Here is a 13,857-nt window from a genome sequence, read left to right on the forward strand (position 1 = left end):
AAGCAACGAGAACGAAAGAGAAGATAAATAGTTGTCTTACGTAAAACACAAGTGAAATTTCACGTGGCCAGTTGGTTTTTACTTCCCCTCGGACATCATTCGAGTTGGCACACACGAACGGTAACGCGTGCTCGCATAGTCGATGACTTCCTAGGTGATTGCGCGATAGCCGCAGGATGTGAGCTGCTTGCATTATCGTTTCCGTTACGGGCTCGTGGCGTTTTCTGCCGCTTATCTGCCCCTCCTGCCTGACTGGTAGTTACCAAAGATTATTGATTTACCGGCTCGTGACGTTCATGATAAAATCTACACTTTGGTTCGTGATCGAGTCATAAGGGCGGTAGCAGTCTGTCATTAATTTATCAAAGCGCATAACGATGATATCCCAAATAACAGAGAGATTCTCGTGACAGTGCCGAGCTGGTTTTATGTCTGATAGGAAACTTAGCAGGTACTGGCTTCATTTAGAACGTTCGGTATTTTCCTGTAGGGAATGATATAATGGTATTACGTGGGATTCTTTTAGTATAATGGATGAGTTATCTTCTATAGATTGTAACACGTTTAACATGGATTAGAATAACTGTTGATTCGAGTCTTTTCCTAATTATAAAGTCAAGTTGAATACAGGAAAATGGAAATAGTATACGATAACTTTAGGTTGTTCAAAAAATTAATATATCGACAGAGAACAGTAACAGCATTCTTCTTTTCGACTTTTGACATATTTACAATTAAATATTTATATATTCATAGTACTAAATACTTATCTGTATATTGTATATTTTGTTACTATATTTTGTATTTTTTTTTTTAATAAATTAAATTGGGTATTAAATGAGGAAACAATTGAAGAAACAGCAAATAATTATACCTACTTCAATTACTTTACGAGTTAACTATACTACTTTCTTTATTTTACTAAATTCTATTTTACAGTAATAACGAAACTAAAAGTTAAATCGTATAACTTTTTGTCAAACGTTTAAAAACACAAACAAAAAATGCCATGCTAGATACCCCTACAAATTATAATATTTTGAGAAAAATATTAAACTATTTATTAATTTAAATCAGGAAATCCTACAAAATGATATATATAAAAATATATCAAAAATATTTTCAAATAAATAATAATTTTTATACTCGTTTACAAAAAGCCATTTACTAAAACAAAGTACAATATCATAAAATCTCCGTACATATACTTAAATAAAATGCCTTAACATTTATAAAATGTCTGTGTAAATTCTAGGCAGCCAGTGATAAAATTGCACACTTGCCCTATAAATTCGTAAATATATTAAAAAAAAACAAGGGTCAAAAAACAAAAGAAAAAATATAAATATAGTATCTAATTTACATACAGCAATATTGTATCGATAAACTGTGAAGTTATACCTTTTTATAAAGGGATATCAAAACAGTTATTAAGGATGACATGATGGTTAAGAAAGTAACAGCTTTACAACACATGCAGTAGTTACAATGCAATGTCTATACAATAACGACAATTATCGATTCGAATTGCGTAAAAGCTGAAACAAAGGAGCGAAAATAAGAAAGATTCAATGGGTGATTCGAATGCTTGCACTCACGCATTTACGGAGGTGACGAGTCTCTCCATCGGTCGTTGAAATCACCGGCTTGAAAACTTCAACGCCCGATGAGGCAACGTCCCGCTTCGCCAATGACTATAATGCATTTCGTGCGTGATGATGTGAGTTGCATGTCTTTTTCAAAGAGTGTAACACCCAGAGCCACGCTCCTGGCGAGCCACTGAAATCGCGCACAGCGATTGCCAAGTGAGCAATAAAACGTTGCGTTATTCGTGTAATTAGTCATGAAGGATCGAGGTACGATCGTAATCTGCATTAATGCATACGCTCCGGTTAGGTGAAGATAATTACCCGAGCGCATCAAGATGCAAGCGAAATTGAATCGAGTGACGGTAGCCTCCCTTGACTTCGAACATTTCCTTTGTGATTCTCAGTATTGCTCGGCATTATCATTACAGTTTCGTATATCATACATGTTAGATGAATCAAAATTGTAAAACGTGAGAAAATAGTCTTTTATCTGCTTCAACGTTATTGTAGTTACTTTTCTGTTTATATTAAAGTGTGAGATTACCAGATGTTGTCAGTGTCTCTTTTATTATGGTAGCGATTATCCCTTATCTTCTATCATACACAGGTAGAGTCTCCCAGAGTTTAAATGTTTTCAGATTTTTCAAGAAATGGAATTCAAAAAATTGGAGAAAATACTATGTATAAAAAAAACTTTGAGAATTTATAAATTCAAGAATTAAACATTCAAAAATTTGAGAGTTAAAAATTTAAAAGTTTCAAATCAATCGTGTTGGACAAATACTAAATATGTAAGTTCCTGAGTAAACCAACTTTGGTATACTAAGGATTCACTAGTAATGAACTATTGATACGTTATTTTATAAACTTTTCATCGCTTAAATCATTTTTTTAATCCTTTCTAATTTTAAATATTTTGCTTAGTCTTATTGTTAACTTGGCAATTTTGTGTAATCCTATCTTTAAGGATTTTTGCACGCGGTTGCTGTTACAGCTTAAAAAGTGTGTGCGTTGGACGTCATGGCCAATTTCATTAGATTAATCGTAATGAAGATCGTATTCAGAGATTTCTGTTCATTACGCTCTCTTATAGATCTGATATGACAAAAGTCTATCCTAACAACATTAATTTAAAAATCTGAATAAGATTTTGTAACGGTATAAACGTTAATCTTTCATCGGAATACTACATAAACTAAACAGTTTGTATCGTTAACAACAGATTCAAACTCTATTCAAAGTGTTTCCAGGCTGATGCATGTTAACAGTGATTTAACACGTCTCGGTGTCTATCACTATGGTTAGCGCATTAAGACATGATAAGCAAGGTGGCTATTTGATAATGACGGCGTCTATATCGGATTGCAGGCTGCAGTGGTGCTGGATGCGGTTACCCTGGGGCACCTGCACACAGTAGCGTCCGCTTTACGGGAACAGGTGCCGAGGACGTCATAGATGAAGAAGATGCCCTTCTTAAGGACACAGTACTGCCCGAAGGAACCGTAGCCACGTATTCTTGCGAGCGTGGCTTCGAGCTTCTTGGGCCTGCGCGACGACAGTGTCAAGCCGATGGCTTTTGGACACCGGAAGGAGTACCATTCTGTGGTGAGTTTAAATATTCTTTCCAAAAGACTTCAATAAAACGCTTTATTTGTCAATACAAAGGAAAAAGTTACATACTCTTTTCGAATTCACATTTTCATGCTTTGTTCGAGCCTCTTGTCTGATGAACCGCGATATTTTTGTTTCGTTTCCTGCGATCTTTGTCTCGGACGGTGTACGGTTTATTGGATACTTGAAGATTTCAATAGCAATGGGAGGACATTGTATGTAAAAGACTCTGACTAAATTGTGTTCGCGCCTTGACAAAAGAATTCCTGGAAAAGTTGACGAAGTACGTGTGCAACGAGGAGATAAATATGTTCGCGGATGTGGGCTTAAGAGAAAGTTTGAACGTTCCGGAGAAACTTATGCGCGCTTCCGGTCACGCCTGTATGAAACCTTTTAGGTGTTTATGAATCATTGTTTTGAGAAACAGGAGGATGTTTAGTTTTATGTAACTTAACATTTTTAGTGTGGGATATTTCAAACAAAAAGGTGACTCTTATTATTTCTAGAAATATTAAAATTTCAAATAGGACAAAATGAAAGACAGAAATCGTTTAACTCTGTTGTTCATATTGTGAGTTAAATTAATTTATTATTATTAGTATACAGTAATATTCATTTTAGCAATAATAGTTTTTACTATATATATGATTTTTTACTTTTATCAAAATAAATATTCTATAATTTCATCACTTACTTTAAAAATACTTTGTAAAGAACAGATGTGTAAAGAGTAAAGAAGTTTAAACTTTAAAGCTATCATTAGAAATTATAATCGTAAAATAATGAATTATTCAACATCTAATCTACTGTAACATAATTCAAGGTAATTTATTTTACTCCTACTCATCCTGAAAATAATTTTAAGCAAAAAGAGTATCAAAAAATAACAAAGCATACTCAATAAATCAAACAAAGTACACGTTATCTGTTAAACGTACTGACTAAAAATAACATTATTCTATTTAACACAGTCAGTTAATTGATTAAATAAAACCCATTAAAGCTTTTTCGATTATTCCTAGTGAAACAATTTAAGTTGATTAAATCATTTCTTTTTGACACAAAATAAAGAAAAAGTGAGTTACTTGAAAACTGAAAATAAATGTAAATTAAATTTACAGTATCGTTAAATTTTCAAGAATAAAATACTATATTACATTCATTTGCAAAATCTGTTGTCCATCTCAAGTAATACAAAATTTTAAGAGGCAAGTGACCTGATTCTGAGTGTCCTTGACCGAGGAGACCGACGACAGTAGAAGAAATGCGAAGCGTAGTGGGGGAATAACACCGTTAACTCTGAACCTGTTACCTCCTAAGAGCGCCCGCGGCCTTTTCAACGTCACGCGCATTCCTCGAATATGTTTACCATTTCGTCCTTCCCGATCCACATCAAATTTATTTCCTTCCTTATGAGTCAACGAGTCCAAAAGAATGAACGTTGGTAGGAAATTATTTAACAAATATGTAGTTAAGGTGTGTTAAACATCGAACATATGCAGAATAGAATAATCCACATAATGGTATAAACTGGAAAATTTCTTCGTACAATTTTGGATATGACAGGTTGTCGCAAAAAAGTTTAAAATCTTCTAAAACTAACTTTTCAAATGCCTGGCAGTGGACTGTCCATTAATATTTATTTATTTGTGCACGACAATCTGTAATACTAATCTGCGAATTTATTTAATGAAAATTATAATATCTTCATTGCAATAAATATTATAAGTGTTGGTAATGTTGCTGCTCCTAAATCTAATTTGTAGGTGTTTATTTAAAATATAATTATTACATCGTCCTTTTGTGTTTTACGTCCAGATTTGTCTATAATATACGACATTCTAATTTATCCAAAATGTCAATTAAATCTAGTAATGAATAAATTGATTGTTTAATTCTTGATAGTAGGAAAATACTGGAAGGCGTATTAATTAAAAGATAATGTACCTTGAATACCCGACTAGTTACAGAATTAACATTGAATTCAATCACAATACCAAAGATGATTTGATTGCTCTTCGAGTTTATTCAAGCAAAACTGTCGCGAGCAATGAGAATTACACTTTTTCTAAACGCTAAGAACGGATCGATCATGTTTTGTAAAGGTTCAATAAACTTATGAAGATTCTTTAAATTAAAGAACGGTACAGGATCCTAAAAACGAACATCATTAATTGAACATTCACGTCCCGCTTCTATTCTTTCTTTTAAATCTTTTGCGAAATATTAATCACTTCTTTTGTGCAAGGAGTATTCACTTTTTTGAAAAATTTAATTTTCTACTCAAATGAACTTCAACAAAATTACTGTTACAATTACCAAAGAGAATTCACATATATTATACATATTTATAATACTTTATTATATTTTTATAGATTGTTGTAAAAAATCTATCTAAATATATAGTATTAGAGATAGGAATTATGGAATTATAGAAAAATGAAAACTAGGTAGAATTTATTCATAAAATTCGAATTCGATTACTTTTAACATATCGTAAATACTTATGTATTTTGCTTGAAAGAGAATATCGATGTATTTAAAATAATTATACACAGCTTCTAATAATGACTAGCAGAACAGTACAACTGTGCGATTGTCTAATTATTGTAACATTAATATTTTCTGATAAAGTTGCTCTATGTAATTAAGATCTTCGTAAATGATATTTTTATTTTAGAATTCCAAACAAACAAAAATCTAGACCTTTCTGCACAACTTTATAGTCAGGGGTTCATGATAGATAATGTCAAAGACAACAAAGTAAATTAATGGTGGACTTATCCGTATATGCATTTTATCATTAAGGTTACAATTTATTACATTTTCTTCATTCTTTTTTTATAGTTTCCTAATGACATATTTATGGACTTACATTTGTCATCTTTTTGTATTTTTATTTGCAAGAAGCTTTCATAATTTGGAAATAAAGTTCTTAAGTATTCTGTATAGCTCTACTTCTATACGTTTACGCTTTTGTACCCTTAGAATAAATTCCAGACGCTCAATGATACACTCACAATCTAACTGATTAGAAACGTTTAGGATCAATCTTATGTAGACACTTTTACTTAATGACTTCTACCTGCCGATGCACTTGTATCTGGGTACGTACATACTTGTACTCGTATGTACCTATAACAAGAATGAAATGAATCAACGTAACAGGTCGTCGAATAACTGAAACGCGAGGTAAAAAGAAAAGTAGATGCCATTTAATTACCCGCAAGCCACAAACTGCCTAGGCTGGTTGGGCAATTACATATTAATACACAGTGTGTCTTACGGAAAGTGGTTCCGTTACAAATACGGGAACTCATCAGTTCATTTACCGTTGCTAAATTCTTCTTTGCAATCCGTGCATCGGAAAAACGTGCCTATCTCTGTAACTGCTCATGATGCGCTCGTATCTTACTCGTTAGAAGCAGCAACAGTATTCATCCGCCATTACGCATGGACGCTGATTACGTACGAGGAGCATTTTGCGTCAATGTCTTCGAAAAAGAACGGGTTTCTGGTGATGACTCGGAAGAACAGTTACAGTTGACGCTTTTATAAGCTCCCTTCGATAAAGTCGAGATTTTGGGTCGTCGAAATTGAACGACCAGAGTAAAAGAACGCCTTCATTGCCTTTTACAGTATGCTTCTGTATCGCCGAATTCTCAGATAGAATACTTGTAACTTTCGGATTTCTTAATCCACTAACTACATCATACTTTCAGCAGAAACGCCTTCAGTAGATTTAAAAAAGACGAAATAAGAAGGTGGATTAACTCGTTTCGTGTTTTGCAGTAAACGTTACATGTGAGCTTGCCCTACATACGTTTTCCTCTTCTTAATTTTCGCGTAACGAGTTCTCTTGACTTCTTCAACTAACTAGTAGGTTACGGTCACATTTTGTAGAAACTTCTAGGTGCTGTTATTTCTGATAAATTGTTTTGTTATTTTGCGAATATTAATGTTCGTTTAAAGCCTAACTATGTATTAATACTATAATGTACAGAGTGTTCATAAAATAGTATAAAATTTGTTTCTTAATACAGTATATTGGAGAAGTGCCAGAAATTTTAAGGAATAAATTTGCATGCTAAAATAACATGAAATGAAGGTAAACAAAATTGGGTTTGAGACTTCGTTTCCAAGTTATTAATTGTTGAGGAATCTTGATTTTCATTCTATTTTCATATGTAGGATCATCCTTTAATATTTCAGATACCTGTTGTCGAACATCTTGTATACAATGCTGTTCCGACACAAGCTTGCAATTTAAAATTAGCTATGTGCTTGTGGCATGTAAGGAACTCCTGTCTAAGATCAGTTTACGGAGTAATAATTTGAATTTTTTACAGTAAGGTAATTGTAATTGAAGTTACCAACACAATTATGACGTTTATTTCACTACGGATTCCTTTCAAAGAATCATATCGTCATTACATCACAGTTATAAGTATAATTAGCCAACTAGTTGTATGTGTCTTACTGTTTTTTATTCGATTAAGGAGTCACACCTATTATTTAACTTTAAATATGAAATAAATTTCAATTTTACAACTGATTTAAATTAATTTTAATGCCTGCTTTAAAAAAACTATAGAAATTAAGTTAGTAGATACTGGTTGACTTTTCAATCATCATCAAATAAGGAATTTAACATTGCTCACGTAAACATTAAGAAACGTATTAAAATTTACGATAAGTGTAGATAAATACGTTTAACATGTAATACATGTCACTTTTAATAGTATCAGTACTAATAAGTACCTACTTACAAGTTTTTATATGTTAGATATTAATTTACTTATTATTTAAGTATTCACCTTCAATCCTGTTCTATCGATTAGAATACGAATTAGCTCAGTTTAAATGCAAGAAAGCATTCAAGCACTTACAATGCTTACACCATAATTGGTTGATTGTAATAGTTCAATTTTTATTGACCGCGTCGTATAACTAGTTAGTGGTCACGCAAATGGATAATGCTAATATATTTTCTACTTCTATCCCTCGAAGCGAGGCTGAAGGTAGAGAATATTAATCATCAATTCCCGCATACTTTGAAGGCGTTATTAAAGCAAGGATAGTCACGATTATGATGCCATACCTTTTACGAGAACACGAATTCCTCAGGCATTTACATACATATACCGCATACAATCATAGACATTATAAGTTCTTTACAACATTTCGATGTTTAAGGTATTCCATAAAATATAAACTGAATAATAAGTTTATCCGCATTGTAACAGGATAACATATCAAGGAATGTTGTCCTCAAAAGTTGTGTGTGTGTATTGAAATTTATGAACACATTAACCAGAGGGTGTTCGAAAGATGTTCCTCTAATGAATAATAATCATTTATATTTACTTTGATGTTTAACGTGTCTCTGGAAAGAAATAAGGATAAGAAAACTGTTTATTAAATAGCAGGTATTAACTATTTTAGTACCTTAAAAAATATACGCTTTTGGAGACATTTATTAAAATTAACATATCTTCCTCAACTCGGTAAAACACACACAGTCCTGTTCAGTAAATGTATTTTTCACTATATAAACTTATTTTATAAAAATTGAGCGCCATTAGATGTGTTTAAATTGTATTAAAAATGAAAAGTCGAAATGTCGGTGTAAAGTATTTCTCGGAAAATCGGGAAAGAAGTTTAAGACAATAATCATTAAGAAGTTTAAGTTGAAATTAGGTTACATTTCCAAAATATATTATTGTGCCTATTATAATAGCGAAATTAGAAATTTCATCTGAAAATCAGACAAGTACTATTAAAAAATATTTTTCACAATCACATTGACTAAAATTAGTACTAAAACATAATTAACACTAATATCTAAAAAAGAAGCCGTTTGTTTCGATCGTTACGTCTCGACCTCGCTGCCAAGGATAGTTACAATATAAATAAAGGTTTAAACACTTTATGCCTTCCTCGGGATTCGTCGAAAGATTCGGGAAGAAATTAGTCTGGTCGAATTCAAAAACATATATGTATATACGAGTACAGGTAGTTTAATTCATCGTGTCGTTTCGGAGATATTGGGTCACGATTACAATTATACTTCTTTTGAGATGCGGAATATAGTTACAAGACTTAATTACCTATTAGTCTACGAGGAGGAGGCCTCAGATAGCTCAGTGTTAGGAGACTTACATATATGTAGAAGACTTCTGCCTCCGAACCATACGTGTATCGTCCTGTAGAGCACTGAGTGACAAAATTGTGCACTAGACGAACTAATTACGCGTATTGGAGTTCAAAATACTAAAAAGCGAAAAACGAGCATTGCGGTGGCTTTTAAAAAATCGAATGGAATTTGGTCAAATGGAGAGGTTGAATGAACTGTCGTAATTGATGCTTACCTCTGCGAATCGCGAGTTTTGATATACATGTATCTATAATTTTGATAATTAGGAAATGATGATTTTGGTGTAACTCAAGTAACGTACTGTCGTTGTGTCGAGAGCACAGCTCTGCCTCTCTTGTTTTCCTCTCTATATTATCTATTTTAACTAACGCAAAAATATATTAGGTCGTTTATCAACACATTTGACATCTGCTGGTAAATGACCTGCTGGCTCTGACAAAATACCAAGTTAGGGGGTTACTCGAATTCAGAGCAACGCTCAATATTTGATAAACTTCTTCTTTTATTTTATAAACTACTCAAAATTTTATAAACTTCTTTTAATGGTCCAAGTATCATACATAATGAAAATGCAGAATAAGTATGATACCTATATATAATACGAGTGGTGATAAATGTCAGAGTAATTGAATAAGCAGCAAAAATGGTAAAATTTCGTAGGATACCACAACAGATTATTAATTAGACTAGAAAAACTTATTTAGCTATGACAGTTGAAATTATTTAGTGTTTATAATCGGTATTATATTTTACACTTTTGTAGTAAATCTTGCACGCTTTTTCACTCAGTTTCTTCATGTTACTGATACGATTTCATCGCCTAACCAAGGGTATTTAAAAAAGTATAGATAAGTGGAAGATACCAGTGTTTCACTGTTTTTATGGTTCATGTAAAAGCTGTGGAAACGATGATTAACACTTTTACGGATGGGAAAACTTAAGGAAAATAAGTGAAAGTTGGCATAAAAATTATAGAGGTGTAACATCATCTACGAGAATGCGAAATCAACTTTTCTTAGCAAGTACCTTTGAACGAAACTGCATCATCGACTACGTTACGTTCTTTTTCGATTTCAAAATAGAACACTATAAAAAATTAGACAATATTTCCGAGAATTCCTTTTTTGAATGCAAACATAAATATAATACTTTTTTATTTATCGTATCTTGAACAAAATAGGATTGGAAAAAGTAACGAATGAATTAGTGAAGAAAGAATGACTGAGTGAAGAAATTAAAAAAAAATTGTGTACTCTTTGAAATTACATTTCAATGGAATCCCTCCAACGAGCCTGTAATAGCTTCAATGGAATAGCTCATTTTTCTTCTTCTCACCGAATTCAAATGACGGCATACGCGCGATTACGTTATCCACGCGAGAGAAGTTTACCTTCGAAAAGTCAAGTTCACGCACAAGTGCGTAAGTAGCAATCCTCCTGTTGCGGCCAGCAGAAAATTACGTGGCGACTGCTATTCGAAGAGAACTAACAGAGCAATTTTGCGGAGCGATTACGAATTCGTATGCTTGTTTATTTGCGACGAAACGAGGACGCGTCAAACTAATCGTAACCGGTGATTTTCTGAAGAAATATAATTTCAGAAATTACGTACATCTCGTTTGTCGTAGAAACGAACCACGATGGCTGTTACCATTTCGTTTTACTGCGAGTTACTTTAGAAAATCGTAATGTCATTGTTTCATGATAAAGACAATTTGCTGTGTGCATCCTGTTACATTTATATCCAAGAAGAATCTTTCGAATCAATATTGACTGCATAGTAGTTGCTAAGTTTGACTTTTTACATCCATTGAAAGTAATCTCAATAAGTCAATTTGATAAATAAGTAGATTTTTAAATCGTAGTAAAGATTTGAAGAATAGATTCACTATTACTTGAAGATGTAATGTTTTTAATTAAATTTTATTGTTATTACAGAAATAGTAATATCAAGTAGAAGTTCTGCTTCTATAAGTAGGTATATACTTCTTAGAATCAAATAAATCCATGTTTATTGCTAGTTTTTAAGACAAATGACATATAGGGGAAATACTATGGAAATAAGTATCATGTACCTACTGGGTACGTACCTAAAAATATTTTATTTAATAAATTAGAAGTAATTTATATCTACTATTTAAAGTTTGGAAGGCACATTTCAACCAAATAGAAAATGAAGAAGACGATACAATACTACAAATATATTTCTTATATCTGGTCTATCGTTATTTATATTCAATTTATTTACCTAATTATTAAGAACGCACACCACATTTCTATCGGTTGGAAAGTCAATCAGAATAATAATTTCGGAACTCCGATTCACCGAATTGTCAGTTTTTATTTTTACTAGCACAATCAAAATGTTTCACTTATTAACATAATAGATATTTGCACTTTAAATATTGCATTATTGGTTATTCAAGTTTATTGATTGGAAAACACTGAATCGATCTTTCTGTAATTCTAATAAATATATTTTTAAAAATACACAAACACATTTTATACTTTACAATAATATCTCTAATACTTAAATAATACACGATTCTCTCTATTTATAACGTATAGATATAGACCTACACCTTCTTCAAATTGTACATCAATACCTGTTTAAAAAGATATACACAAATTCACATACATACATAGGTTTGTAAGCTACCCATTTAGAATGTAATTTTCAATTTTCTACTCGAACAATATACGTGACTCATTTCCTTTTCCTCCCTTATTTGTTCATTTGCTAATACACTTTTCAAACATTTCAAAGGATTACGAATGTTTGTTGCTCTAACAATATCCTTAAAGAACATTCCAGGAAGTAGACACAATGGATTTTAAGAGGTATTGTTGCCACGAAAAGAATCAAACAATTTCTGGAGATCACCTCAGATATCGAACAATAGGGATGTCGCTTTTCTTTGCTCCGCTGTGCTTTTATTGATAGGAATACCAAATGCGTTGAGGGTATCGTCGTTCTGTTATAGAATCGTCGAACAGCATGAGTGAGATGAAACTTCTCATAATAGTCGGTGTAAGAAATAACTGTAAATTATGACGTAGCCACGTGTGCGTTGAGTTTGCTGAAACGCGTGCGGCATATGCTAGCTCGCAGAGTCGGTATGTAGGTTTAGGTCGAGAACGCATCAATTACTCGTTCCGTGGGTAGCTACGCTCGGATAGAATGTCGATTGACTCCTCGATTTGGTTCTTTGCGCATGAGCCGTGCGAACACGTTGAAAATTCAGATTCTTTGCCTGTCAGAATAACTTTCCACATTGAATATTCACGATCGTTCAGCGATTGGAAGAGTTCCATCCTATTTGAATACTTTGGCTGCCTGCCTCGAGAATCAATCTGTTGAAATGATTCGAATGCATTTAAGTTTCTAAAATTCTTTTTTCTGTGCACAAATTAGTATATGTTTAATGTCAGTTGTAATATTAGTATTCAAGAAAGTGTCAAATGATATTACTTTAGGTATTCTAAGTTGGATTTTATATTCGGCTATGACTTGAACATCTGTTAATATTAAAAATTGTAATTGGTGGGTAAAACATAGATACGTGATTATGTGTTCAACAGAAAAGAAAAAGAGAAATTAAATAAATAAATTATTATTCGGTAGTTTTTTATTTTTGAAATAACACATTGGAATAATTTAATGTATTATAGTTGTTCTACGTTATAAAGAAATTTTAAAAAAATAATCAATTTAGTTATCAGAATTTTGATATAGAACTGTTCGTAATGCAGATCTTTTAAAATAATGAAATACCTACAGTTGGTGTGCCAAGGCTACAGTATTTATACTATCTCTACTTTTACGTTTTATATGACTAATCGATGTCAACACAGATAGCTTAGAGAAATTAACTATTCAATGACAAAGTATTGGCACCTGCAGAAGCAATCTACAAACCGAAATAAATAGTATATCATTATACAGCTTATGTTTTTTAATATAAATGTACATTTTACAATGATTAAAAAATTATTTAATAAAACTCTCTGAAACAGAATTATGGTACACCGCATACTATAAATACATATGTATATCACAAAAAACTGAAAGCTAATCGGAGTCAGTTATGAAGAAGTTAGAAAAGCCAAAAAATTGCGAATATTTTATAAGCTCTTTGCGATTCTCGTGTTTACTGGGCGAAATATTAAAATATAAATTACAAGTATAATTCAAATCGTGTAAAAGAACGTTAAAAAACATATATACTTCCATATATTTTTGCTGTATCTCCAAGAAAAGCTCCTGAATCCTAATAATCTTCAATATTATTGATTTTCTATTTTTTAGATAATTTTTCAATCCTTTCTTCAATAAATCTACTCGTTTAACATTAAAACTACTAAATAAATCAAAATGGCGTACGATTCATTATTTTCATTTTATTAGTTTATTAATTTATATAAAAACATTATGTTCGTTTCTATTTAATGTGTCAAACTAAAGAAATATATAAATAAATATTATTAATTTGAAGAAAAT

At 31.9% G+C, this 13,857-nt stretch overlaps 1 protein-coding gene across 1 annotated transcript in view; it reads left to right on the forward strand.

Annotated features, from left to right (window-relative positions):
• The first annotated feature begins 1,924 nt into the window (after positions 1-1,924).
• The window catches only part of LOC143188304 (uncharacterized), a 36,784-nt gene continuing 24,851 nt past the window's right edge, over positions 1,925-13,857 (forward strand). Inside the window, exons 1-2 of the mRNA XM_076392502.1 lie at positions 1,925-2,021; positions 2,958-3,194. Coding sequence (XP_076248617.1) covers positions 1,925-2,021; positions 2,958-3,194 — 334 coding nt within the window. The remainder of the gene's footprint in view (positions 2,022-2,957; positions 3,195-13,857) is intronic.

The sequence above is a fragment of the Calliopsis andreniformis genome, chromosome 2, assembly GCF_051401765.1.
Source record: "Calliopsis andreniformis isolate RMS-2024a chromosome 2, iyCalAndr_principal, whole genome shotgun sequence".
In the NCBI taxonomy this organism is placed as follows: Eukaryota; Metazoa; Arthropoda; class Insecta; order Hymenoptera; family Andrenidae; genus Calliopsis; species Calliopsis andreniformis.